The following is a 27,453-nucleotide window of genomic DNA, read 5'->3' as shown; positions in this document are numbered from 1 at the left end:
ATATACTCTGTCCGCTATCTACATTGGAAAAAATATTTAATCAAAAAACTTCTCATGAAACAATAATACACAATATATTTTAGTTCACATGCTAAACTTTTAAGACGTACAAAGAAGAAATGCTATATGGATTTGCTGGTTCTGTAGCCGACAGTATAGCTCAACGCCAGTATGTAGCATTGGCTAACTTTATTATTAATTAGCTAGGTAATGAGCATAGACTGTATATGTAAATGGACTTTTACTTCCAGCTCCATCGACTCTGGCTCCAATTTGTTTTACATTGAAAAATTCTCTTTACTCTCTCTGTAACTGCTGCTGTGAGCCTTGTCATTTTGATTTTAAAATGTTCGTATGAACCCGCTCTACATGACCCTGGCATTTTTATTTCACTTTTTTGTCCGTAAATAAATCCCTGGCTCCAAATTCGCTCCTATAACCGCAAGCCTCGATGAGCTTCATTTGACTGGAGCCGAACGCTATGGGTGACGTCACACTCCCTTAGTCCACTTCTTTATACAGTCTATGGTGATGAGAAATGTCCATTTAAATGTACAAACCAAGCATAACATGATGACCACATGACCAACGATTTTTGTCAAAAACAGTAAAATTTAAAGTCAAAAAAGCTTCAAAATTTTTACTTATCAATAGGCTCTATTCACATTTACATCCAGGAAGACGTTTGGAAAGACGCGATTATAACTTCTGGCGGGTTCTGTTCTAGGAAAAATGAGAAAATGTCCCAGTTTTCTTCATCTAAATGTCATTGTCATTCTGTTATGTTTGGCTAATCAACAATTCCAACCATACCTCAGTTTTCATAATTTCCCCACTGACGCACAACTCTGAGCGCATTGGGTACATGCGATTAGAAGAGATTCGGGCGCCAAATTCAAGATGATTACAAACAGCACATACGTATGCAGTCTTCATTTTACCACTGATCACATTTACGATCACAATCGGTTGGTGAGCCCAGTGTCGGTAACTACACCGAAATTTGTAAGCGCATCTTTCTAAACGTATTCCTGGTTTGTGACGTAACATTCTGACAAAAAGGAGCTATGAAACTGTTATAAAATAGTCTGCATTCAATCTCTGCTCACTTACCTCCTTAACTTCTTCATTCCCTGATCCCTAAACCTTCAGTCTCACCTAGTAAACCAATTGGAACTTGTCTTTCTTCTTCTGTGTCCCTATATTGTCACTGAGCAAGAACTTAGGAATCAAGGAGACAGAAGTGAACAGGAATGGGACGCGATCTGTCCAGGGAGATCTGTGTGAAGAGGTGATGGGCTCAGGTGTAGAGACAGGTGTGTGGAGTGTCGGTAAGAAGGAAAATCTGGAATGGAATTGACTGATCATCACAATCTCTTAAACATGGCAACTGCTAATGAGTGGATTTATATTTTGTAACTTGTCCTCAAAGTTGATCAAATGAGCATAACAAAATGTGAAAAGGGGAATAGAATTGCTCTTATGTGTTGCGATTGGTCAAAATTAATTCAAAAAAGTGTTGTACTAGTTGGAGCTGTCCTGTCCAATAAAGTCAATGGTGGAAATGTACATAAATAATAATGCTAATGCTGGTTAAATGCTTATGGTGAGACACATACAGTTTTTAGTTTTTTGGTTAGTTTGCTCACTCAGCTGTCACCTGAAAACTTCAACTTCCATCCATAGATTTATTTGCAATATCTAACTTCACTTTTTCCTCTCATAGGCACATGCAGATCGCCCATCAAAGTAGCACTTGCGTACACAAAATTTTACAATCTTGTATTTAAAGATAAGATTTTGATGGATCACAAAGACAAATTTGCTTATATCTAATTCCAAGCATGATTCATTGAAGTTTTAACATTTTAATAAAGAAAATTAGCTGAAATTTGATCATCAGAAAGATCTAGTTTACGCAAAAACTAAAAAGGCATTTGAAATCCTCTCTTTGAATTAATTTGTATCTAATATGTCAACAAAATGAAGAAAGAAATTTAACCAGGCTCTCTATTTTCTGATTTTTATGTCCAATAAAGTGCAAATTTTGCCTTTTCAGCACTAAAAAAGCAATTCATTTCTAACTGTAGATGCAGTGTCTCGGCTTAAGGAAAAGAAGAACAAATGTACGAATATGATATGTCGATAAGTCTGTAATTGATTGGTAAGTGGTCATAATGTTATGCTTGATCTAACTATAACATTGCATTATTGTTTAGCTGTGTGGTTCTACGGCCTCCAGATGGTCAGGGATGGGCAGGCCGGTCAGAATGGTCAGACACTTGTTCCACACGTTGAAAACCGGACACACGGGCTGCACAAATGACACATTGAAGGTGTGGAGATGCTGGGAGCCCACGGCGTCGTAGAAGCTAATGTATCCGGCGTCATAGTCCAAGAGCACGCCAACGCGACGCAGGTGAGGTGAGGGTTCAATCGCCAGCTCCTTACTGTTGTGACGGACCACCCAGGAGTTATTACAGCGGCAGAGCACCCACGAAGCTGAGTTCTTCCCAATCCACTCGTGCTTAGGGGCGGATTTGTAGGCAATGCCCACAGCGTACCTACAAAGAGAGTATTTCAAAGTGAAGAACACTGGACTATATAGTAAAATATACATAACATAAAGTAGACCTGGATAATGACAAAGAATTGGATAATATTAGCAGAAAATCCAAGAACAAATCCAGGAAAATTTGGCGAGTGTAAAATTAGTAAAAGTATTGAGAAGTATTTTGAATTTGAATTAGTTTAGAATGATTTTGTTTTATGGTCCAATCAAACCCAGTATTATTTTATCCATAGGTCTTAGCTTTCTGTTATAGGATACCTATTTTGACTTGAGGACAGCTGGCAATTCAAAAATATACCGTATTTTTCAGATTATAAAGCACACCGGATTACAAGGTACAAACTCTATAATGTTGAATTCTCTCATCTGTTTTCATACATAAGGCGCACTGGATTATGAGGCACATTAGATGAAACAAACGGACGGCACTTGAGACTGATCCCTTAGACCAGGCATCCATGATCCTGGCGTTGCCTCCCTGTTATGGTGAATGTGTATTATGAATGTGAATGTGGGTGGATAATTTAAGTTTTTTTTTTTATTTCCTATGAGCAGGAGTCAAATATACATTGGGTAATAATGTGTTTAATGCAGCTTTGGGCACATTTGTTTACATTTTACAGAAACAAAACTTAAAATCACAAGGCTAATATGCATAAATAATAAGCACGGAAAAAACAGCTCGCTCCTTGTGCGCTGATGCGGTAGCTTCTGTTGGACTAACTCTGCAAGGCTCCTGACTACAGTAGCCGTAATGCTCCAACAATCCATTAAGCGCTGTGACTTCATAGCTTACCAAAGTTGTACTAAAATATTTAGACAGATTTTTGAGCGCCGTGTACCACATAAAATTGGTTTAAGGTCAGTAAAAACAACCAGAATGAATACATAAGGTGCACTGGATTATAAGGCGCACCGCAAAAGGATTTTAAGTGTGCCTTATAGTCCGAAAAATACAGTACTCTTTTATTTTGGATTGTTATTTGCTATGGCAAAAATCCTAACATTTCATAATTCTGAAATTTAACAAACAAAGCAGCAAAAATATATAGGCTGTTTATGTTTTCAATTATATATACATATTTTTTATTTGCACACTTTAGGTTATTAATTTAAGTTGTCTTTAATTGGAATTTCAAAGCATGTGAAGAGGTAACTTGAAATATTGCTTGTTACCTCTTACTTTTTAAAACCATTTTACATGCAGCATTTTGAGATAAACTTACTGCCACCATTAAACAATTCTTTAGGCATGTTATTGTGAAATCCTCATTATGACCCTGTGCTTTTATTGTGAAAGCTCACCATGTGCTTCCTCCGATCAGGGCCTCCCAGTAGTGGCGTCCACTGTCGATGTAAACATTTCCCACCACCCCGTAGCTGCTCTGGCTGCAGAAGCGCTCCTGACTGTGGCCCTTCTTCGAGGTGCTCTCATCACGCTCCACTGTCAGGTTGTCATGGGAGACCTTCAGTTTCTTATGGGCTGTTTTGGGGTCCAGTTTGAACGGCTGACCTGGAGAAACACATCATATCCAACTGAAAACAAACTTGACACTTTTACTTTTAGACAGTGCCATACATAGCTGTGGATATATTTTAGGTACAAAAATCTATGAGGTTACTTTATGATTGATAGTTAGCAGTGGCATTACAATGGGGGTGTTCTACATGTGGTCTATGGGCTATGGTGGAATGTTCAGAAGTTATACAATGGTGACACAATGCACACATTAGCAAAGGTCTGAAAACTTAAGATGTACGCAACATATTTTCAGGAATCTGTGATGAATAAGAGTGTTCATGGTTCTCGTTTCTGTTTTGGTGCCTAATGCTAACTGGATTGTGACTGTAATGTTATTTGAGAGCTTTGAAAGTCAATTCTTTATAATCAGATTCTGTTAAAACAAAGCTCAGATTGAAGTCTAACTTAAGTAACAGAATTTCAGACAGAGCAGTGCTACATTTACACTCACAGTAATATTATTAGAGGTCAACTGGATTTTGTTCCTTCTTTCTCAGAAATTACAGAATTAATTTTGTTAAGGTCTAAAATGTCAAAGCACTACTGTATGTAGGCCTATTTATTTGATTAGATGTTTTTGCAAAAATGTTTACTGTCAATATTGATTCTTTAGATTGTTGCAGAAATGGACAAAGGAAATTTAATTCAGCCAAGTGTACATTTTTAAAAGTCTTAAAACTTCAGTTCCAACAGGGTTCTGATGAGTCATTACTTTCAAATGAAACACAGAAATACTTCAAATGCCAAAAGTACCTGATAAAAACTAAGGTCGAAATATCAATAGACGAGATGACTATGCTAAAGAAGTCAAATATCACATTAAGCTGTGTAGATTTCCAAAGGGCAACAGTATTTACACAAACCACTGAGCCACTTCAACTCTAATTCCCTATAACACCAAACCTGTATAGTGTAGGTAAAGGTCATACTCTAATATTAATATCTTTTTCCCAGACTCACTGTTGGTCTTGAGGGTCCCAGGCTCGCTGCTCCTGCTCCCCGCCTGGTTGATGGCCTTCACCACAAAGATGTACTTGGTGCCGCTCTGAAGCCCGTGCACAGTGTAGTGATTCTGTTTAATATTAGGCACGATCATCCAACTCTCCAGGGAGTTACACAGGCCTGAGAACGGAGACAAGGTAAGAAAGTAAAGACAGTTACAATGACTCATCTGTGATTTCTCTTATGCTGGCATTTATAGTTAATGTTGGGACTGCAACTAACAGTTTATTTGCTTCTATTAGTCATCTTGTCAAGAGATCTGTATAATCTCTCAGTTGTCCAAATATGATCTACAGCAAAAGAAAATATACAATTCTGTTAACTGAACAAAAGTTTTGTTTTGTTTTGTTTTGTTTTTTTTCACTGAAGGCATTTCATAGCTCATCCAAGCAGCTTCTTCAGTTCTGGTCAACTTTTATTTTCTTTTGCGAACTTGTCAAGAGATTATTTTGATCGTATAGTGGGATTTTAAGAAATGTTTGAGCAGAAAGATAAACAAACGCTTCTAGGTAGAGAATTACTGATTGTACTCAGACATTGTTTATTCACATTTCAATTTAATGTCGTCAGTATTTTTATCATAAAACTTCAATAACTCTTGTGAGGTTTAAACTATGTTATAATACTGTTACCTTCTCAAAAACATACTTGAAGTTGTAAAAATAACGATACTGGAGTGCTGCACTGGGTCAAAACTTACGCATACGGGTGCTCATCAAACCAGAGGACTTGAGTTTTTGTAAAATAGAAAACAGGATGGCAGAGGCATTCTAATTTGCGGTGTATTTATTAATTGTCACAACAATGCGTTTCGACTACTTAGTCTTCATCGGGGTTCATACCTTAAGTTGTGTTTTGTTTCATTTACACGTTTGAGTAACCCTTTATTATTAGTCTCTGTACAATTCCAAAGCTCAAAATGCTCTGTTCCACCTTGTGAAGTGGTAGTTTTCAAGTTAACAGCTATGTTTTTACCTTTAGTTCAGTAGAGACTGGCAATTCCAGACTTTAAACCATCCAAAAGATACTAGTGAAGGTGAATGAAGTTTAAAAACACAGTGGAGTACTTCCTGTATTATCACAAATCCAAGTATGTTTGCGATGACGAAACAACATTAGAACATAGATCAGAAAACAGCGTAATATGAGCCCTTAAAAGAGCGATACTTGGAATGACATCTGGCTTAAAACAAACCAACTCAATATCAAACCAAAGTTTCCTCGAGAGGTTGTGAACTCTTTGAGAGCTGTATTAAGTGCCTGGCTGTCGTCTCCCCTTTAGGCAGAGGAGCGGTGAGAGTCCACCAGAGGAAAGCCTTCACGCGTTGTTGGCTCCAGACCTGTATTCTTCTCCATCCTCCTCTCTCTGTGGCTTCCATTTCTTCGCCCCATTTCCCATAGCCAAATATGGTCCACTGACTTCCTCTTCCTGAACGGACCACCCTCAAATGTACATGGAGCATTTAACTGTCCACAAATAGCCGCCAGGTGCTGTCCATAAAGTCAGTCTATATAAAATGATGTGTTACTAAGAAGGGCTATGGGTGGGCGGGTTTTGATATTTATGTTTGGGTTTTATGGATCGTTATGAATTTGTAAGCATGGTTGGGTAAATAGTCTACTAAAAAGCCAATGTAAAATGTAATGCAAAGAGTAAATGTGTCCCTACAAGATCACCGTAGTTTATGGGGCCATTATGAATTGATATATTGCTCATTAATTATTTATAAAACTTAAAATTCCTCTTTTGGCAAAATTACAATTGAGTCAAAGTACCATGGATGCTTACGTAATCTAAAAGAAAGAGCTTCACTGAACATGAACTGAAGCCAAGTAAACTGCATTAAGGGCCTAAATAATTTGATAATATAAACATAAAGACATTTCAAGAAAAAGCAAATCGAAAAGGCTCAGTATGTAACTTTTCTAGTGGTCCAGCACCACCTATTTTCAAGTTATACGACTTTGCCTGGAACGTTCCTCAGTATGGCATTATCTCCTTGGAAACAACAGGGATTCAGAGATACAGCTAGATCTGTGGAGAATGCAGGTTTGTCAAGGTACTTTTGAGTCATAATAATACCTGTAATTAGAGATCGAGCAATATGGGTATTTTCCTGGCTGATGTAAATACCGATATTTGAGAATCCAGATCAGCCAATGGTTGATAAGTTCTGATATTTTTGGACCAATTTCGATAATTTCTAGTCTGATTCTTCAGCCCGTTTCACTTTGTAGAAACCATCTGATCTCGTAGGGTTAGGATTAGTTCGCTCGATGGTAGGCAGGTACTTTTTTCATTTAACCAATCGCTGCTATTTGGTTGTGACGTATGTAATACGCTGCTCACGGGGGCTAACTGGTATATTAAGCTTTTCCCAAATCCCATAGGAAGAAGGGCAATAACGTCTTTCCCCTCGATAAAATTCACTGAACATTTTCTTTGTTTTAAATCCTTTAAATCCTCGTTCTTGGGAATCACTGACAACACAGAATGTATGACTCTTCGCTGATTGGCTGGTGCCCAAACTTGCACTTCCGGGGTTTTTGCGAACCGTCTAGTGTATTCTGATTCCCGACCTAGTTGCTGGAGAGAAAGGAAACTGAGCAGAGGCACTAGGTGGCACCAGCCTGGTTAGATAATTTCCCCCAAAATATATGATTTCAAATTACTTTAAACTCAGTTATAGTCTATACATTGTACTGCTCTACATAAATGAAGAAAAATAATATTCATGGCAACAATATTTGGACATCGACTGCTCTATTTAACTTCAACCTTTAAGAGAATCAAGAAAACCCAGAACAGTGTGCAGTGCCAACTGATATTCCTGTCTATCTCTGTATCTGTAATTTAATTGATGCAGTAAAGATAGAAATCCTCATCTCCATAGACACCAGAAAGTTGCATAGTGAATCTTTTAATATCTTCGCTTTTCTGTCTAACTTTTCCTTTCAAAATAACCCAGGAGCCAACACTGCAGTGCTTACACTTCTGACACTGGTGAAAGTGCAAAAAGAGCTGACCAAAAATGAAAGAACTGTAAAAAATTAAAGAAGCCGAATACATAAAAAAACAAACATTCGAAACGAAAGAAAAATAAAGGGCATGTTTGCTAAAAGTTTAATGCTTTTGGTGCTAAAATGTGAAAGTGCGCAAACTGTTACCATAGAAACCCATGGAGGCAGAGCATAGCGTTAAAGTGGATACAGGGTTACGGCTGCTATTTAAATCCATGAGACTTCAGAAGCGACGGATGAAAAGGTAGAGTGATAGAAAGGGCACAGGGGAGGTGTCTGTAAACGAGCCGACCCCATTTCTCCGTGTTAGTTGTTGCTCAGTCGACTCTACCTGATGCCCTGCCCCTGGTGAGCGTGTAGCAGACAGATCTTAACACAACAACAATGTACCGTGGCATGCCGGGGCAGCTCTTAAGAGCATGTCTGAGCTGAAATGTGGCAGTTTTAATTTGCAGTTTTTATTTCGTACTTCTAATATCTGACACATAAAAAAAATCTACGCTGTCAAGAAATTTCACATCCATTTACCTGTTGTCAAAGGTCAGTCATTGGCGAAAGAGGAATACTTGCGCTTGTACTTTCGAAAAAGGTTAGGTTAAAACTGTAAGGGCATCGCAATTCATATCAACTTAAAGATATGTGTAGTTTTTTTCTCGTAATGCGTCAATTTAAAAAGAAAAACTGTGAATTCCTGACATCAGGTTTGCTCTTCGTGAAAACCATCTCCCACGCGTAGCTTCAAGGTATCGCAAAGTGGAAATCAGAACATTTCTTCAATTAAAAAAAGGGAAATAAAATGAAAAATTAATGAAAGAAAAATAAAGCACAAGTTTGTCCACTATTATATTGAGTGCCCTCCTATTGATTTAAAGATGCGCTATGTAACTTTGACGGTGGAGGGTTCACTGTGGATATGTTTTTTCTTTTGTAATGGACATAAAAATGCACGTGTTACTATTTCCTGAGTGTATTTTATGTTTGATTATAATTTATGCGAATTTTTTAGGTGCACGCTGCTCCCACGTGTATTCTGTTTTGATGGTTGGACTTCCCCTCTCGGTAGAGCGTTGGAAATTGCAGAGGGTGAGTTCTGTCTGGGTAGAAAAGAATGTATTTCGCAGGGGCAACGCACTTTTAGCATGATTACAAGAACAGATGTTGATGGGACAACTTTTTCACTTGTAATGAATGTGTTGTGGTGCACTAGTTTTGAGTTTTGTACATTTTAATTGGATTGTAAAAGTGAGCTTGATATAGTAACATTGTACTGAATGCTGTGAAAATGGGCGGCCGTCTCGCGGTGCTGTTTTCATTCTTGCAGAGAGCCAGTGCCTGATGTATGGAGACATGTTGGTAGAATGTTTGTATGTTTGTCAAAGGTATGTTTTATTTTATTTTTGTTGAGGTTGTAGATTGTGCATTTGTTTCTCCGGATGATTGCGCCACTCTACTCAGTATAGATTTGAGGCTGTTTTGTTGTTCATGCATGGTTTGTATAACTGAGGGTCACATGTAAACTCTGTGTAATATTGTTAAAACACGGCAAGTCTATTACTATTACTACTACTACTACTACTATTACTACTACAACTAGTGTAAATTCCCCCTATCATGAGTAACACGTTGGAGACTGCAGAGGTGAGCCAGTGCCTGATATGTGGAGACATATTTGATAATAGAGTTTTTATATGTCTGTCACAGGAATACAGCGGACTGACTCCACACTCTGTCTTTCGTATACGGCCTGACAAAAACTTTGCCGCTGTTAAACTTTTCTTAGAAGTATGTATGTAAGCAGTATGGCTTTTAATTCATTTATTCACCAATTATTCAGTGATGGGTGTTTTAGTGCTCAAAACTACCTTGAAAACATGTATTCTTACGGTGAGCAGGATCGCCATTCCATATATCTACTTGTAACTTGGTTTATACATAGACAATTTTAATGCCATACTGTGGAACTTATGCAGTAAACCTTTAAATCTGAATATGGCTAACACATGACACATCTTGTTATGAACCACAAAGACATTACAACAGATGAGGGTCTATCAATACGTTCTATATAAACAGTTTTATTTCAAACATGGATTAAAGTAACACCAACAGTTTGACCCAGTGTACCCATATAGGACTTCTCCAGATTTGCATATACTCACTTGCGATGTTGGCCTGCCCTGTGAAGATGGCGTACTGAAGCTCGTAGGATACCACAGTGAACTCATCGTCTGAAGTCCAGTGAACGGTGATGGTGTCATAGGACGCAGTACACAACTCCTCCCTGATGCTCGGAGCCGTAGGAGCTGTGAGAGGTGGGTGAGTATCAGAAATTGTACTTTTGGAATACTTTTCTAGCAACATTCTTTTACTCATACTTGAGTCATGTTTTCATTGAAGTGACAGTAGTCTTCATTGAGTAAAAGTTAAAATCGCTGAGTCAGAATACAAGTGACAAAAGCTTAATGTTGACAATATGAAATTTGATTTTTTTATTTTTATTTTTATTGCAATGCTTTTTCAGGTATGACTTAGTTTTTCAAATTTTTGTGCTGAATATGGCTGAGTTTGTGCATTATTTAAAGTTTAAAGTCCTTCCCATTACACTAACTCCAAATTTTAAATCAGATGATACGTCCCAATAGTTACTCTTTAGTTGTAGTTATAGTTTACTTTTTTTTTTTATCACATACACACATGCATGCAGTACAGTTTGTAATGAAATTCGTATGTACCACCCGGCAATATAAACACAGTAAATACATTAAATACGTGGTTTAAGTTACTCTGTAAGTAAATGAAACCACTACTTTGTACTTCTACTTGACTAATATCATTTTTGAAGTAACATTACTATTACTTGAGTAAATTTTTTGGCTCCTGTACCCACCTCTGGCTGAGAGAGAGATGGGCATGAGTCAGCCAGGCAGCCAGCCAACAGCTCGCTCCTTCAGTGAGAGGAAAGCTAAAATCCTCACCAGAGATTTAACCTTACAGATGGACATTTTTCAACTCAAAGCTTGATTAGACACAAAATGGGAGATGTTCTTTCCGGTTGACTGGTAGGTTGGGCTTTCAAAACACTGCCAATGATGAGTAGTCATATGACGTTCACGCAGAGATTTGTAAATGTGCATTGCAGCCTATATTTACCCTGCTTAGTCATGGGGGGATGTAAAGTGTAGTGTACATCGAGGTAATTAAGATTTCATTTTTTCTGACAATCATAATCTGTGTGTTTTCAGTGATTCCCCCACAAATATTAAAACTGCAAAACTGTAAATTTGAATGTAATTGTATGTGATTTTATGTAATTCAATGTAATTTAATTGTATTTTATTTTTTTATTTTTTTACAATTTTTTTGCAATTATGTTTATGTATATTTTTTTTCCTTTTTCTTTCTTTTTCTTTTTTTTTATTTTTTGTTACAATTTTAAAGCACATTTATTTGGCATTAAAAATATGTAAATAATTGTGTTAAGATTAAACCCATTCACAACTGATAACTATTCATTCCCTTTTGTTTGTTTTATTTATTTATTTTTCCCCCAGTGCTCTAACCCATATATAAAGGTTAGGTTGAGGGTTCAATTGCCCGTCAAGCCTCTTCCCATTCTGTGGAGTCTTTGTGCCCTGCCTGCTGCTGTCATGAGAGCCTGAATCTACTGGAACAATTGCGAGTGATTCACTTAGTGGAGAGGCCCTCCAGCGGAGCCCTCGTTTATCAAGCAGCCTGAATACAAGCCAGCCATTTTCACTAAACATCTACATCCACTACCCACAATGCAATGCTTTGTTTTGGTTTAGAAGCAAGGTTTTAACTGTACGTTTTTTGATGGGATCTGGCAAACTAGGGCAGGACTCAAATGGGGTTTTAGTTACACGTAAATGTAATGGGATGACATTCGCTGTAAAAAAAAATAACCTAAATGGGCAACTTGGATCTTAAAGATGCACTATGTAACTTTTCAGTTGGAAGTCCATCACCTGCTTGTTTCTATGGATCTGCCATTGATCTGCCTAGAATGTTCCACAGTATGACATTAAACAGCTCAACTTTACATTTATTAAATTACAAGTGGTTTTATAGCTCAAAAATACCTTGAAAAACAGACATTCTGACTGTGAGTAGGGTTGGCTTTAGTCTCCATGAAGATAGAAAGTTTTAATGCCATACTGTGAAACATTCCAGACACAGCAATAACATCTCCATGAAGAAAAGCATCATCCATCAGAAAAGTTACACAATGCACTTATAAGGGTGATGTCATGTGCAGATATGTTTGTACCAGTGAGGTAATCCAGACTCTCCAGCAGTTTCTTCTCTCTGGTGAAGTCCAAAGCGAAGCTGTCGAAAGTGTCCGTTAGGGTTATCTCCGGGATCAGCACTTGGGTTGACGCGGTCGCCATGGAAACCCTACAAAAATATTATCGACGTTAACAACTTTTTATGGTTGTATATTCAAGTTACCCTTCCAAAATTCTTACACATTAACGTCGTACTAAAGAAGACAGTGAGGAGGGGGCGTGGTCTATAGGTACAAGGAACAGTGTGATTGGTCTAAAAGGTATCCACACTTCAAACTCCGCCCCCACAGCCACTTGTTTGTAAATTGAAATGCCGGGCTGTAATCAAGGCAGTCCTAAGTGATGTCACATAGTACTTGAAATTGCAAAGTCCACAAACTCAGATTCAGAAAGCTGTAAATTAACCTCATTTGCTCTAAAATTACCATCAAAACAAAAGACTAAAACACAATATACACAGTTTGGTAGTGAAAAAGCTGAATTTTGTGTTTAGTTTCCCTTTCAAATGCAATGAGAAATGACTCTGCGACTATTTTGACAAGACTGGACTTTAGCTGATGTTTGATTGCCGTGTTTTGTTTTGTTTTTTGTACTTCTGTGTGTGTTTGGAATGTGGCGAGAGGGTTGATGTGTAAAATGATCACTTATCAACTTTATTTTCATTGCGATCATTGGGTCTAGCTCGAACCGTGCTAATAAGTCCACTCACCTCTCATTGATGCTCTTGGCAGTCTGCAGGAAGCGAGCGTGATCAGTCTCCTTTAGCGTCTGGTCAGCCTGAGTGATGAGTGCCGTGGACCTCTCGATGCACTGCTTACAGTTTGTGATCTGCTGGGCCAGTTTACGAAGCCTCTGAGTCTACGCCAAGAACACAGTACTCTGATTAGACATAACACTGTGACCGGGTTTGAGCACGTTTTATCATGAAGTTATATAGTAAACATAATATTACATCTTTAGACTGTTCAACCGTTCTCAAAATGGCCTCATATAACAAGATGCCGAAACCCATATAGGAATGCGTCAGAGCATCTCCAAAACCATACCTCTTACTGTCTACCTTAATAGAAGTTGCAGATGCATTGAGAACTGTATAATATTAATATTTAGTCATTTCTGTTTTGGAAATATGCAGGCTGCAAAAAAGAGTTGAGAAAAAAAGTTATAATTTGGAACTTTTTTGATAAATTTTCAGATTTTGTTTCAGATTTTTGTGCAGTACCTGCTCCTCAAATCTGACATTTACAGGCAAGCACATTGGATTGCCAGAATAGTGTCAGAACAGCAATTATTTTAGTCAATTTCCTTCACCCTTAAAGGTCATATATTATGTAAAATTGTCTCTTTTGAGCTTTTAGCCATGTTAAAATGTTCTTACCTCCTTAAAACCATACCTGAAGTTGTGTTGTTTCATTCACATGTTTGAATAACTCTTTATCATTAGTCTGTACATCTCCAAATGCTCTGTTAAACCTTGTTTTTTGATTCTAATAAAGGTGCATGGAGTTTAAAAACATCATCTTCATAGATTACACATGATATCACAAGGTAGAAGAGAGAGTTTGAGGTTACATATATACTGTATCGGAAATGAATCACTGTATCAGAAATGATTTCTGTGTTCGCAATAAAAGCCTTCCCTATCCACACAGTAACACGAAACCGCCTGAAACGCTAGTCACATGACTAGGCCGGCATCATGACATCACAACGTTACGTGGGCAGTAAAAACAAGGAAGTGGAGCACCATGTCTGAAGTTGCAGCAGCTGATTTCGAACCGAGGAAGATGGCAAGCGTGAAAAAAGACTTTTTGTGTATCAACGAGAAAGTTTTAAGATGAGCATGGCTACGCTGTTTCCTGTTAGTCTATGGTTTATTTAAACTGTTTTCCACAATAGTGTCAGATGACCGATGTCTCGAACCCCGCAAATCAGGAAGACGCAAGTCACAGTGACATGGTCTAATAAGGACGGCAACTAGAGCTCCTACGTCAGTCCACGCAGCGCCAGATCAGATCCATACTCAGATGAATTCGTGGGAGCTAACGGCACCAGATCATTCCATCTCTGGAGCCTTTTTCCATCGGATTAGAGTGGGCGAACACTGCATCTGCAACGAAAACGACTCAAATACGTACTAGTGTGGATGGGGCCTAAGAGAAGAAGTCCACCTAAATATGCAGGTTTTGAGTTAAACGTGTGAATGAAACAAAGCACAACTCCAGGTTTGTTTGTGATAAGGAAACAACATTATAACGTAGATCAGTGGTAAAACAGCGATAGTCGTAATCTTTAGACCAATCAGGCTAAATCCAGAATATCGATTTATGGAAACCAGTTAAGCCCGAGTTAAAAATGCTAACTCAACAAGACCGATGGCAATGATGTTGTATTATGCTGGCTGGCAGCTCTAAAGGTCGATCCATAGAGTTGACTGATGCACTGAGCCATGTTTTTATTCATGTTCCGTAATTACTTTGAAGAGCAGAGGAAGCAAAGGCCAATGAGCACATCACACTAAAACGAGAAGATTTCTTTATGGCTATCCTCCATTTTAAAACGTACCATTTTGAAAGCAACGAAATAAGTAACAAGATGATAAAAATGCAAAATATTGCATACAATTAATCATGTTTTGGGTTTTGTTTTGTTTTTTCAATCTAATGCTGCATGTACATGTGGTTGCTGGTTCAAATTTACTGTCCATTGGTGCACCCCATGAGCGGAGATTTTAGAAGACAGATTGAGGTCAGCTGCTGGATTTAGGTCAAAGGACATTTCATCAACAGTAGTCCTCGCCAAGAATCCATGAACAAAATCATCCCAAAAGCGACGAAAAACAAATACCTGCGAAATCAGAATCGTGCTAAAATCGAAACAAGGGAACTGGCCTAGTGTCTTGCACAATACACCAAATAATAAATCATTCAAAATTATTTTCCAAGCTAACACTGACTCCCTCTTTTGCCTCGGGATACTTTGGTTGGACTGACTGTTCTTTCCAGGAGTTTAAATCCGGTTTTAGCCCGTAAGGGAGATGGATATTTGTCATCTGTCATATGAGGATCAGGTCAACTGGATGTAACCGAGATTTCATAATAACAACTTTTTCCCGCACGACCACGCTTTCTTGCTCTCTTGAAGGTTCTGTACCCAGTTTTGTCACGTAGTAAAGTAAAAATTGTTTTGTCCCAGTAAATATCAACTTCAACACTTTATAAAATAGTCTCTGAGAGGCAATTGTTTCGAATCAATTCATACAACCTCAAAGTTCTTGACGATGGACAAGGACATAAGAATACAAATAACATGGTAAACACAGGTACGTTAATACTTTTACTTGAGTAACTTTTTGCCTCTGTATCTGTACTTTGACTTAAACGGCCCATGTTACGCTATTTTCTGATCTATGTTATAATGTTTTACGTCATCACAAACATACCTGGAGTTGTGTTTCGTTTCATTCACACGTTTAACACACAAATGCTGCATATTTAGGCTACGTCTATATGATGATGGTCTGAACAGAAGACACAAAAGCGGCGTTGCGTCTTCACTTTTTATTCCGTGTTTAGATGAGCGTTGTCAGGGGGAAATCTGTGTTCATACGGTGACGCAAAAGTGTGTGGAATTCGATTGGGTATGCATGCCAGGCGGCTAGGTGGTGATGCTAGGTGGTGATGTATGTGACGTAAACGCATACACGACATGAACAGATATGACCAGAGTTTTGAGTCTTGGGCAGTGTGGACGGAAACGCTACAGCGGTTAGTTTTCAGATTTTTGCGTTTTTAAGCCCCAAAAACGCCGTCACCATCTAAACGAAAGGCATTTCCGATAAAATATTTTGTTGTTTTTACCCGCAAGTGTTCTCGTGTAAACAGGCTCTTAGGCTGTGGTCTTCTTTGCAACTGAAAACACTGTTCCACCTTGTGATGCAATATGGTAATACAGGAAGTGCGCCACTGTGTTTCTAAACTCCATACACCTTCACAAGAATCATTTGGATGATTTCGGCCCTGGAATTGTCAATCCCTACTGAACAAAAGGTAAAAAGGTTAACTTGAAAACTACAGCTTTTGCGACATCACAAAGTGGAAAAGAGCGTTTTGAGCTTTGGAGGTGTAGACAGTAATAATGTAGAGAGTAATAATAAAGGATTACAGACACAACTCCAGCTATCTTTTTGAGGAGGTAAGAACATTATAACAGGGATAAAAGCTCACAAGAGTCAATTTTGGGTAATATAGAACCTTTAAGTAACAAAATGGAGTACTTTAGCCTGTAATGTCTGGGGAAAATTGAGCTGTGGACAGAGTGATGCGCTATAAACCACTACCACCTAGCTACAAATAAATGGTGTCTGGTTTGGCTTTTGTCCGTCACTTTCCGTCTCACCTTCCCCTCCTTGATCTTGCTCCCGATGATTTGCTTGCGTTGTTGGATAATGTCAATGAGCATGTCACACTCCTCCAACAGTTTGCCCTCCTGACGAGATGCATTCACCTGGCAAAGAAGACATAAAGACGGGATTAGGTAAACACAAAGATGGATGGGCAGGAGCCGGCGCGCGCCAAGGGGGGTGTATGATCTCCACTCAGGGACAGGGTGGCAGTTTTCATCCATCAGCTGGTCCATCGAGTCTCCAGGAAGATAGTCTGTCATTTGGCTTCTTTTCTCGGAGCGAGCCTGAGTGACAAGTGGAGAAAGCGCGGGCCTGAGGGTGTAATATTGTGCGCTGGTAGAATGTGAAGTTGTTAGATGTGCGTAGAGAAAGGAAGGGCTGTTCAGAAACTTTAGGTTTGTCTGTGGCTATTCTCAGGAAAAATGTACACTGAAAAGTCAAAATTCAGATGTCATCGAATGTGTCTTGACGTCAGAAGGCCTGTCATGATAATTACTACTACTAATAATAATACTATAGTGATTTTCAGGACACTCAAAGATACTTTACAGAACACATATTAACACAGTCAAGAACACTAAGGAAATAATACAATACAAAGATAAAAACAGTGAATCACATTGAGAAAATTGCTATACCCACTTATTGCTCAATACATCAATCAATCAATCAAACTTTATTTCTAGACCACTTTTCATACAAAAATGCAACACAAAACGCTTACATGATAGCTCATGAGCTCATGTTTTTTTTTTTTTTTTTTTTTATATATTATACATTTAGAATATTGTTACTGTTACTTTTTTGTTGTTATTCTGCATTAGGATTATTGTTTCAGTGGCATAAATGAGTTTAAATATGATCATTTTTCATCTATATTTACTTCTGCAATATTTTGAACTTCAAAATTTTTTATTGTGACAAGCCTAGACATTAATAATTATGGTTGTGAGTGAATGAATTGAATTGCCATGGAAATAAACAATTCCAAACAAATAGTCCTCAAAATGGAGATTAGAACAAGGAACTGAAACTGGGAATATGTGATTTTTTTTTTCTTTTCCCTCTATACAGTGTGATTATTTGGTTTCTGTCAATCTTCAATCATCAAAAAAAAAAAAAAAAAAAAAACTGGTACCACTTAAAAAACACTGTCAGGAAAATAATAATAATTAGGTGTATTATAGAAACCTAAAATTTGACTGTAAACTAAAGAAAGTTAGCGCTGGAAAGATAGCTACTTTGAACGTTTAAAGGTGCATCGTGTAACATTTGTGGTGGAGGGTCTGTCACCTGTTTGTTTCTATGGTTATGTCATTGCTCTGCCTGGAATATTCCATAGTATGACTTTAAACAGGTCTACCTTACATTTATTTAATTACAGGGGGTTTTATAGCTCTAAAATACAGAGGAAACAGACATTCTGACTGCGAGTTGGGTCACTTCTGCACAGATCTGACCTGTAACTTGGTCTGATTTGGTCTCCATGAAGATTGAAAGGTTTAATGCCATGTGAAACTGTGAAACATTCCAGATGACAGAAAACTTACATAATGGACCTTTAAGTGGGCTCGGTATTTCCTGTATCCAGCGGTCCATATTGAAATACACTTGTGGAACCACCCACTCGTCAATTAAATTCCTTTATCCACTGTAAAGACCCTTAGTCACTCCGGTGAAGTGGTGTGACATGCAGAACTTAAGCAGAAAAACTGACCCTTTTCCATGCTACACGATAATTGATTCTCTGAGCTCTCCACAGTCTGTACCGTCTATAAAAACGTCCCTATTAAGAGACCACAGCTTGACACACAATACGTAATCTCCCATTGAAAATACTTGACTGCTTCTACCTTTTTACATGCTGCATAGTGTTTGACTGTGCAAGAAACCTGGACAGGAAGCAGTGGCATTCTCTCAGTTGTTTTTGGATGTGCCAATGCTGTAGTGACAGTTGGTTTAATAACACCATCGCAGTGAAGAGAGCTCGCCAGCCAAACGTCTCCCAACTGCCATACTGCTAATAATATGTTTTTTATATATCACACGCTGAAACAATTTTGCAACCTCATGTCAACTGGAAAGCGTTTTCAGACAGTCGGAACTGGGTGTCGGGAATAGGAAGTGCTGTTACTATAGCGATGTCAGTGCATCTGTCTCCTCAGTAATGCTAATTGGATTCATGCACATCATTTGGACAGCTGGGGAGCATAATGTACCGAAATCTAGTATCTGTAGACAGCGTGTTTTATCATTAGTTTTAGAAGTGTATTAAAAAGTATGTTCACGTAAGGGCAAACATCAGATGGAAATGTTATTGGATTGTCTGTATATTCTGATTTTGGTCAGGTAGAAACTATTGGAGAATTCAAAACTCCAAATAATCAGAACGTCTTGAAGGTTCTATGTATCGGAAAGAATACACTGACTCATTGGCCCTATCTTGCAATGGCTAGATTAAGATTAAAGAAAAGATTACGCTCTTTTCTGATCCATGTTATAATGTTGTTTCCTTATCACAAATACACCTGTAGTTGTAGATGAAGAGAAGAGGAAGAGCTTCACTGAGTCATAAAAAAGTCAAAAGTAGCAGTGCAGTTGCTCTATGAGGGTTAACTTGAAATAACAAATAACAAAATGTAGCCCTTACTAAAAAATGTAAAAGTGGACAAGGTGCAAACTCACTCGCTGTGCTTCAGGTTTGTACCTTGCCCACTTTTACATTTTTTAGTAAGGGCTACATTTTGTTAATATAGTTGTGTAGTTGTGTTTTGGTTTTTTTTTCCCCACACACAAATCCTGCATATTTAGGTTGAATTTTTCTTTCAAATGGAAAACACTCTTTAATATTCCACCTTGTGATGTCATGTGGTAATACAAGAAGTGTGTGTGAGTGTGTGTGTGTGTGTGTTTTTTTGTTTTTTTTTTTTCCCCCCCAACACCTTCACTAGAGTCATTTGGATAATTTCAGCCCTGGAATTACCAATCTTTACAGAACAAAAGGGAAAGAGTCAATACTAACTTGAAAACTACTACTACATGACATCACAAGATCGAACAGAGCATTTTGATCTCTGGAGACACACTAACACACTAATGCAGGATTACTCAAATATGTGTGAAGGAAACAAAACACAACTCAAGGAATATTTTGGGAAGGTAACATGATTCTTACTTGACAGTTCACAAGAGGCAGTTTTGTGTAATATAGAACCTTTAATGCTAGACGTCTGTTGTGATCAGTTATCTGAGGCGATGACTTTAGAACAAGGGTTCGAATATAGGTTAAGAATTGGTTACGGTGGGTTATAGTTAAGGTTAGGGTTTGGAAAATGGTTTGTAGTAGTTGACATGTTGGCAAAAGTAACTTTAAATCATCTTAAACCATGAAATAAAACATGAAATAGTCAAAAAATACAACAGTTTTAGGGTAACACTTTAGTTTAGGGACCACATATTAACACCTAACTAAGTAGTAATTGGTATGTTAATTAGCTGTTACTTAGTTATTAGTTGGTATTAATCAAACACTTAAGATTTCAGTGTATGCACAAAAACATTGATTGTAATCTCCACTACTTTAATGGGAAGAAAATAGTTAATGGGTTAGTACTTGCAAAATAAGGCCTTAGACAAAAATGCATTGAAAGTACTTCATAAATACTAACAAAGATGTAATTAAGCACTTATTATTATGCATTTTACTATTAACTACCTATTAATACGTGGTCCCTAATCTGAAATATTACCCAGTTTAGGTTCTTTGCAATAGAAGTACACACATTACCTGTTCAACCAACTATCTAATACGAAATCAATAGTCATATGGTAGTACTATTGATACTGTGCAGTGACATTGCGCTCGGGGAGTTCTACATCTGTGTGTATTGGCAGAATGTTCAACAGTTACCCAGGGCCCAGTGCAGGGACACTGAAATAAAGCTCAGATTAAAGTATAACAAAGCCCCAGACAGGAAGTAAAGTAAATTTTCCGATCTCACGTACTGTTTTCATTTGCTTTTCAAAATGTATACAAAAATATAAGTTATTTAATAGTTGAGGAATGCATTCAGAACTACACACACACGCAAATCTAAGTCTTATTTGTGGGCGTGAATCAATGCAACATCAAATAATTATCCAAAACTCAACTTGAACCAAAATTACACTGGAATTACACGCACTGAATTTGAAATGTCGTGCAAAATCCGAGATACGAATAAGGACGACATGCCAGGAAGAAAGACAGTGGTGTTTGAAATCCGCCCACAGAACTCGTAATAAAAGCTGACATTTACAGACATAATTAAAGGAGAATAAACTTTCAAAAAGAGAGAGTTTTGAGTTGTCGTAAGTCAAATGTTATCAGCCTAGTTTGTACATAACAGATGTCATGCGTGTTGGGTTTAGTCTAATCAATTTTAGCAGTTCCCAGTAAACTGTATGACAAACTAGATCCCGGCAGCAACATTACGCAAATTAGAGCATTACAAAACAGGCAAAAACCCAGAGGAAAATCATATTAAAACAAATTTCTATCAACTTGCTTTTTTTAGACTCAACTTGCATCACTATTTTTGATTAAAAGTCTTGTATTCTTAATTGATTAAAGGATTTTTGTGAGCTTTAAGCCATGTTATAATGCTGTTACTACATCAAAAACATACTTGGAATTGTGTTTTGTTTCATTCACGCATGTTTGATTAATCCTGCGTTGTTAGTCTGTCCACATCTCCAAAGCTCAAAATGCTCTGTTCCACCTTGTGATGTCACGAAGCAGTAGTTTTCAAGTTAACAGCTACCTTTAAAAACCTTTAGTTTAGGAGAGATTGGCATTTCCAAAACCAAAATTATCCAAATGATTCTAGTGAAGGTGTATGGGGTTTTAAAACACAGTCGAGCACTTCCTGTATTACCACGTGACATCACAAAGTGGAACCGTGTGTTTTCCATTTCAGATTAGATCTCAGCCTAAATACGCAGGGTTTTGGTGTTAAACGTGTGAATGAAACAAATCACAATTCCATGTTTTTGATGAGGAAGCAACATTATAATATAGATCAGAAAACAGTGTAATATGGGCCCTTTAATAATAACAATTGTGCAGAACATTATGACAATCGGCCTAACACAGCCTCACATGGATCAGATCTCACTGTTCAAACACCGAGGATTAATAATTGTAGATTACGGATTGGGCAAAGCATGACTCAGCAAATGGAAGCAGTCTAGTGCATTTTTTTCCCTCTTAACTGGGTCACCAATTAATGTTTGTTGTCTTAAGAAATGTCTAGACTAACTCTAAACGAGACTAGAAGATGACATGGAAATATGACATTTGTATTATTTAAAGGTCCCATGTTGTCTGATCTTGTTCCCTCATCATAAACATACCTCAAGTGGTGTTTTGATTCATTCACACATGCTTAACACACAAATCCTGCATATTTAGGCTGAATTCTTCTCACAAACTCTGTTCCACCTTGTGATGTCATGTGGTAATACAGGAAGTGCTCCGCTGTCTTTTTAAACTCCATACACCTTCAGAATTAGAATTAGAAGAACCTAGAATTATTTGGGTAATTTCAGCCCTGGAATTGCCAGTCTCTGCTGAACAAAAGGTAAAAGTAGCTGTTAACTTGAAAACTGCCACTTTATGACATCACAAGGTGGAATTTGGTATTTTGAGCATTGAAGCTGTAGATAAACTAATATTGCAGGGTTACTGTGAATGAAAAAAAAAAACACAAGGTGACAACGTGAGAAGGTAACAACATGGTTTATAGCTCATTTTTGTCAGTTTTGATTAATATAGGACCTTTAATTTTTCATGGAGACACAATTTAATTCTCAAAACACAACAAACAGAAATAGAATATAGTTAGACTTTCTATTCTGCAGATGTTTTTTATGACTGTTGATCAAATAAGTCTGTGACCTTTGACCCTGGGGCGGTGTTTTATTTAAAGCCCCTCAGTGAACATGGAGCTGCGGGCTCTTACATCTGGGCTCTGAACACACGCACATGCTAACTCATAAAAGTGACTCCGCTCATAAGAAATGTATCAAATGATGCATTTTTAAATACATCGCGTGTTGTAGCATCCAAAGTTTGAACGCCAAAACAAAAGACGATTTAAGTTGTCTTTTAATTGTTTCTGAAAGTGGACAAATGTGCACAGAAGTCTGATTAAATATGAAGTGTAAATGTTTTCTTTAAATTCTATTTCATAAAGTATTTTATTTGACCTATAATTTGACAATAATCTCAAATTGTCTATTTTCACATGCATATTTTGACCCATGCTGACACTATTCTAGCCTTTTGTCCCCTTTTGTCCCCGATCATAAGAAGATTAAGATATCATGCATAACCGCCATACATCCAATAGGATTACAACCAACCCATATTCACGTTCAATAATACAGGAAATTTACAAAAAACACCAAAACTGTATTATTATTTTTACTGTATATACTATTTTATATTTATGCTATACATTTGTTTTCTGAATACCTTGTTTTTTTGTATGTACCTTTTAAAACCGTATTCTTTGCACAGTGTCTTTGTGTTTTTAGAAGCGCTATATGAATTTGTATTATTATAGTTGATCATAAAACAACAACAACAACAACATACAAATATTGCATAGCTTCACTTGTACCATAAAGTGCTAACCATTGCTACATGCTAAATCCAACTGTCAGCTGTGAGTCATGCCACTTAGAGGACGGGTCAGCGGGTTTGGTGACTAAGACTGAAAATACAATATAAAACTGCATGCAAAAATAAGTCAAATATCAAAATTATAATATGCACTATGTCACTTCGAATAGGAATATTGGGGCTTTTTCTTACCTCTACGTGTTGACAAGTTTGGATGAGTTTCCCCATAAGTGACTCCAGCTCATTGTTGCGTTTGATCAGGTTGCTCAGGTTGGAATCGAGGGCTTGCTGTAGAGAAAAGAAAGATAGAAAACGCAATTAATTTAAGCCACAACACAAATCTATATCTATCGAAGCATTAACACAACATTGGATTCTAGGATTTGGGTAAAACTTCAGAGAAAATAGAGAGAGAAATGCTCGAAAAGTCTTGCATTCCAAAACCAGCGAACTCCTTGTGAATTTTCGTTTACCTCTCTGGGGTTGTAGCCCTCGTTGCCCCTGTGTTGTCTCCTCATCCTGGAACTGTCCCGTTTGAGAATACACCACGGCGAGACCCTGCTCTATCTGACTACGGGACTATGGCCGCTGCACGGAGCGCCCAGCCATGCACGAAGCGCCCAACCAAGCGTCAAATTAGGCATCAAAAGCTCCTTCTCCCCCCCAACGAGAGAGACTGGATCGCTCCGAGCTAACGAACCGGCAAACAGGTGACAGTGATGTTCCCTGGCTCCTCCTCCCTAGTTTCCTACTTTCCTTTCCTCCTCCCTTACTCACTCTCTCTCTCTCCGACCAACCCCCCCTTCGGCGTTTCAACTCAAGCTGTCTTCTTCGGTATTACGGTCAGATGAAGCATGCCTTTATTGTGGGCTTTCATAACGGGAATTCAAAACCTGGATTGTGAAAGATTATTCTGACGCTGAGACCATCCGAGCGAAAATTCTAGGGCAACTGTTTTGTAACTTTGACTGAAATACATGTACAAGTACAAATTTGAGTACATAAAAATATTCTTAAGTAGTATTTGATTGTGGGATTCTTGTTTACACTGTAGTGCTTTGGGCTTAATGTTTGGCCTTAATACGGGAATGACATACAAAAGCAGAGTAAGCGTGGAAAAAACGGGAATCTGACGCAGCCAATCGTATTATCATCAACAAGATAAAAATAGAGCTTAATGGAGGATCACTGTAACATCACATGCATAAAGCAAAATGAATTCTTAAGCAAAAACAAGAAAAATAGATTTACAAAATGCCTGAGATAAGAATGCTTATGGGAAAACTTGCAATAAAGTATTCAAATTTCAAAATGTTATGGGTAAAAGTATCTGTCACCGTGCCTGGCGTGTTTATCAAAGCGTATCTTTATAGACCTAAATACAGCCGGAGTTTAAAAAATAGGATTTCCTGTGAAGTTAATCTGCGTCCCCAAAGCTCGCATTGAGCTTTGAGCTGCTCTGATTTGATGAGATTTCAGATAGACAGTAAGCTAGCTTCACTTTAGGCTGATGTGGAAATATTTATTTTTGCTCTCCATGGTCCAAAATCCATAGAAATACATTATGACAGTTTGTGGATAACACTTTTGGGAGGCTGTCTTAGCAACTATCGGCCTTTGGAGACAGAAATAACTGATTGGTCTATTAATACTTTGCAGGGATATCATGCTGCCGGTGTTCTGCATGTATATCTATGGCAGAATGTTCAGCAGTAATCAACATGACCCATTGCATACATGAGCAAGTTTATACAGCATTTAGATTGTCTGAAAACTCAAGAAAAAACACCATGTTGATTTAAACCACACATTTGTATTGTGAAACTTTTCTGGTGGAGGTGGTCTGTCAAATGCTTTTCTCTATGGTCATTGCTTCGTCTGGAATGTTTCACAGCCAATATATGCAACTTAAAGCAACTTGTAAATGTTCCAACTAGAGAAAAAATGATTTGTGATGGAACACAAACTTCTACGTGTTTTGTACATCTTTACAAATAGTGTTCAGAAATGCACTAACATCGTTTCTGTGCCTGTGGGCTTCAGTGACCACAATATTAGTGCTGTAGCACTTAAACGGTAGCCAGGCTGGTGCCACCTAGTGCCTCCACCCAGTCCGCTCCAGCGACTAGGTCAGGAATCGGAATACACTAGATGGTTTGCAAGAACCTTGGAAGTGTGAGTCTGGGCACCAGCCAGTCAGCAAAGAGCCATATATTCTGTGTTGGCAACGATTCCTGAGATCGATGATTTAAAGCTGAAATAAAGAGAATGTTTGGTGACTTTTATCAAAGAGAAAGCTGTTATTGCCCTTCTTCCTACGGGATTTGGGAAAAGCATAATATACCAGTTAGCCCCGTTAGAGGCGCATTACATACGTCACAACCAAATAGCAGCAACTGGATAAATAAAAAAAGTACCCACCTACTATCGAGCGAACGAATCCTAATGCTGCGAGGTCAGACAGGTTCCATGAAGTGAAACCAGCTGATGAATCAGGCTACTTAAAAGGAACATTCCGAAAATAGGACAAAATATTGTATAAGAGAATGTATAAATTCTTTAGAATACCTAATTTCATATCTGACATTTCTGATATTAAATGAGAACTAGTTCTTGAGGAAAGGTGGATGGAGAAGGCTTTAGAGAACTTGAGACAGAGCAGTGCCTACAGTTAGCATCACACCTCCAGGTAATGTTAATGACATGAGCTGACATAAGTGTCAATTGTTAAGCATTTGCTATTTAAGAAGCTATAATTGCACAAACAAACCGAGAAACATTACAGTCTCAGTATCTGAACAATGTATTTTTCTATATTGATCTTTGCTGCTGTATGCTTCCTTCTCGCTAAAACTAATAAACCATGTAGTATCCTTTTCAAGTAGTAGATAGTTAGTGGGTACCATTTTAACTTCCCATCAGTACTTTTTACTTACTTTGTACTTTTCACATGTTTTACTGAATTCTAGTGTTAATTACCAAGTTTCAGCTTTCTCAAAAGAGAGGCTTGAATACCAAAGTTGCTATTTTTGCATGATGCGTTCATGGTTGTTTGAAAAGACAGAAAAATACACTTCACACTAAAGCTGCGTGTTTGTATATGTCTATATCAGGAGTCCATTACTTTTTAAACTTCAACCAGCTCTGTGGCTTTTAACATGATTATTTTAGGCTGGGTTAGGCCTAACTGGTATTGTGTATTTCTCATGATCTCTACTGCACTTTTTAACACTGGTTTCATTATTTACTTTAACTTCAGACTCTAACAACTTCTGTTTTTGGAGATTAGCAAGTATAGTGACAAAGAAAGATATCAAGTAAACAGACAAAAACGCACAGCTATTTGGTTCTTATCGTTTGAATGTACCTTTAAAACCAAACTCATTACGAGGAAAGGATAACGGTAATGGTCATCACCTTTTGATTTGTGGAGGGCACACATTTTACTTTTATTGTTGTATTCTCAAACAATAAAGAGGTTATGATGGTTGTTGTTTTCCAATGATGGGAACAATGTTATCTATAAAAATGACTGCCATTCCCACAAGACCTCATACAAAAAATACTAGACACAAACTTTGAAATGATGAATGATAACTTACGTGTACCTTTTTGTTTGGGGGTCCGTCACCTGCTTGTTTCTATGGAAATGTCATTGCTCTGCCTGGAATGTTCCACAGTATGACACTGAACATCTCTACCTTAAATTTATTCAATTACAGGTGGTTTTATAGCTCAAAAACACCTAAAAAAAAACACCTAAAAAACAAACCCTCTGACTGTGAGAGGGTCATCTCTCCACAAATCTGTCCTATAACTTGGGCCCCATCCACACCAGTATGTATTTGAGTTGTTTTCGTTACGGATGCAGTGTTCGTCCCCACTAATCTGATTGAAAACGGCTCCAGAGACGGAACGATCTGGTGCTGCCAGCTCCCACTAATTCATTTGAGTACG

General features: G+C 37.8%; 1 protein-coding gene across 1 annotated transcript in view; it reads right to left on the bottom strand.

Moving 5' to 3' along the window:
• Positions 1-2,215: 2,215 nt before the first annotated feature.
• Positions 2,216-27,453, bottom strand: part of LOC110153288 (E3 ubiquitin-protein ligase Midline-1-like) — a 61,394-nt gene continuing 36,156 nt past the window's right edge. Inside the window, exons 3-10 of the mRNA XM_020917172.2 lie at positions 23,689-23,784; positions 16,823-16,930; positions 13,134-13,282; positions 12,406-12,533; positions 10,277-10,420; positions 5,055-5,216; positions 3,878-4,085; positions 2,216-2,564 (exon numbers count right to left, since the gene is read on the bottom strand). Coding sequence (XP_020772831.1) covers positions 2,216-2,564; positions 3,878-4,085; positions 5,055-5,216; positions 10,277-10,420; positions 12,406-12,533; positions 13,134-13,282; positions 16,823-16,930; positions 23,689-23,784 — 1,344 coding nt within the window. The remainder of the gene's footprint in view (positions 2,565-3,877; positions 4,086-5,054; positions 5,217-10,276; positions 10,421-12,405; positions 12,534-13,133; positions 13,283-16,822; positions 16,931-23,688; positions 23,785-27,453) is intronic.

This window comes from Boleophthalmus pectinirostris, unplaced genomic scaffold (assembly GCF_026225935.1).
Source record: "Boleophthalmus pectinirostris isolate CB_2022bp ecotype Guang Dong unplaced genomic scaffold, ASM2622593v1 HiC_scaffold_11, whole genome shotgun sequence".
NCBI classification, from domain to species: Eukaryota; Metazoa; Chordata; class Actinopteri; order Gobiiformes; family Gobiidae; genus Boleophthalmus; species Boleophthalmus pectinirostris.
Note: the sequence above shows the minus strand (reverse complement) of the source record. Positions and strands in the feature narration are given on the sequence as shown.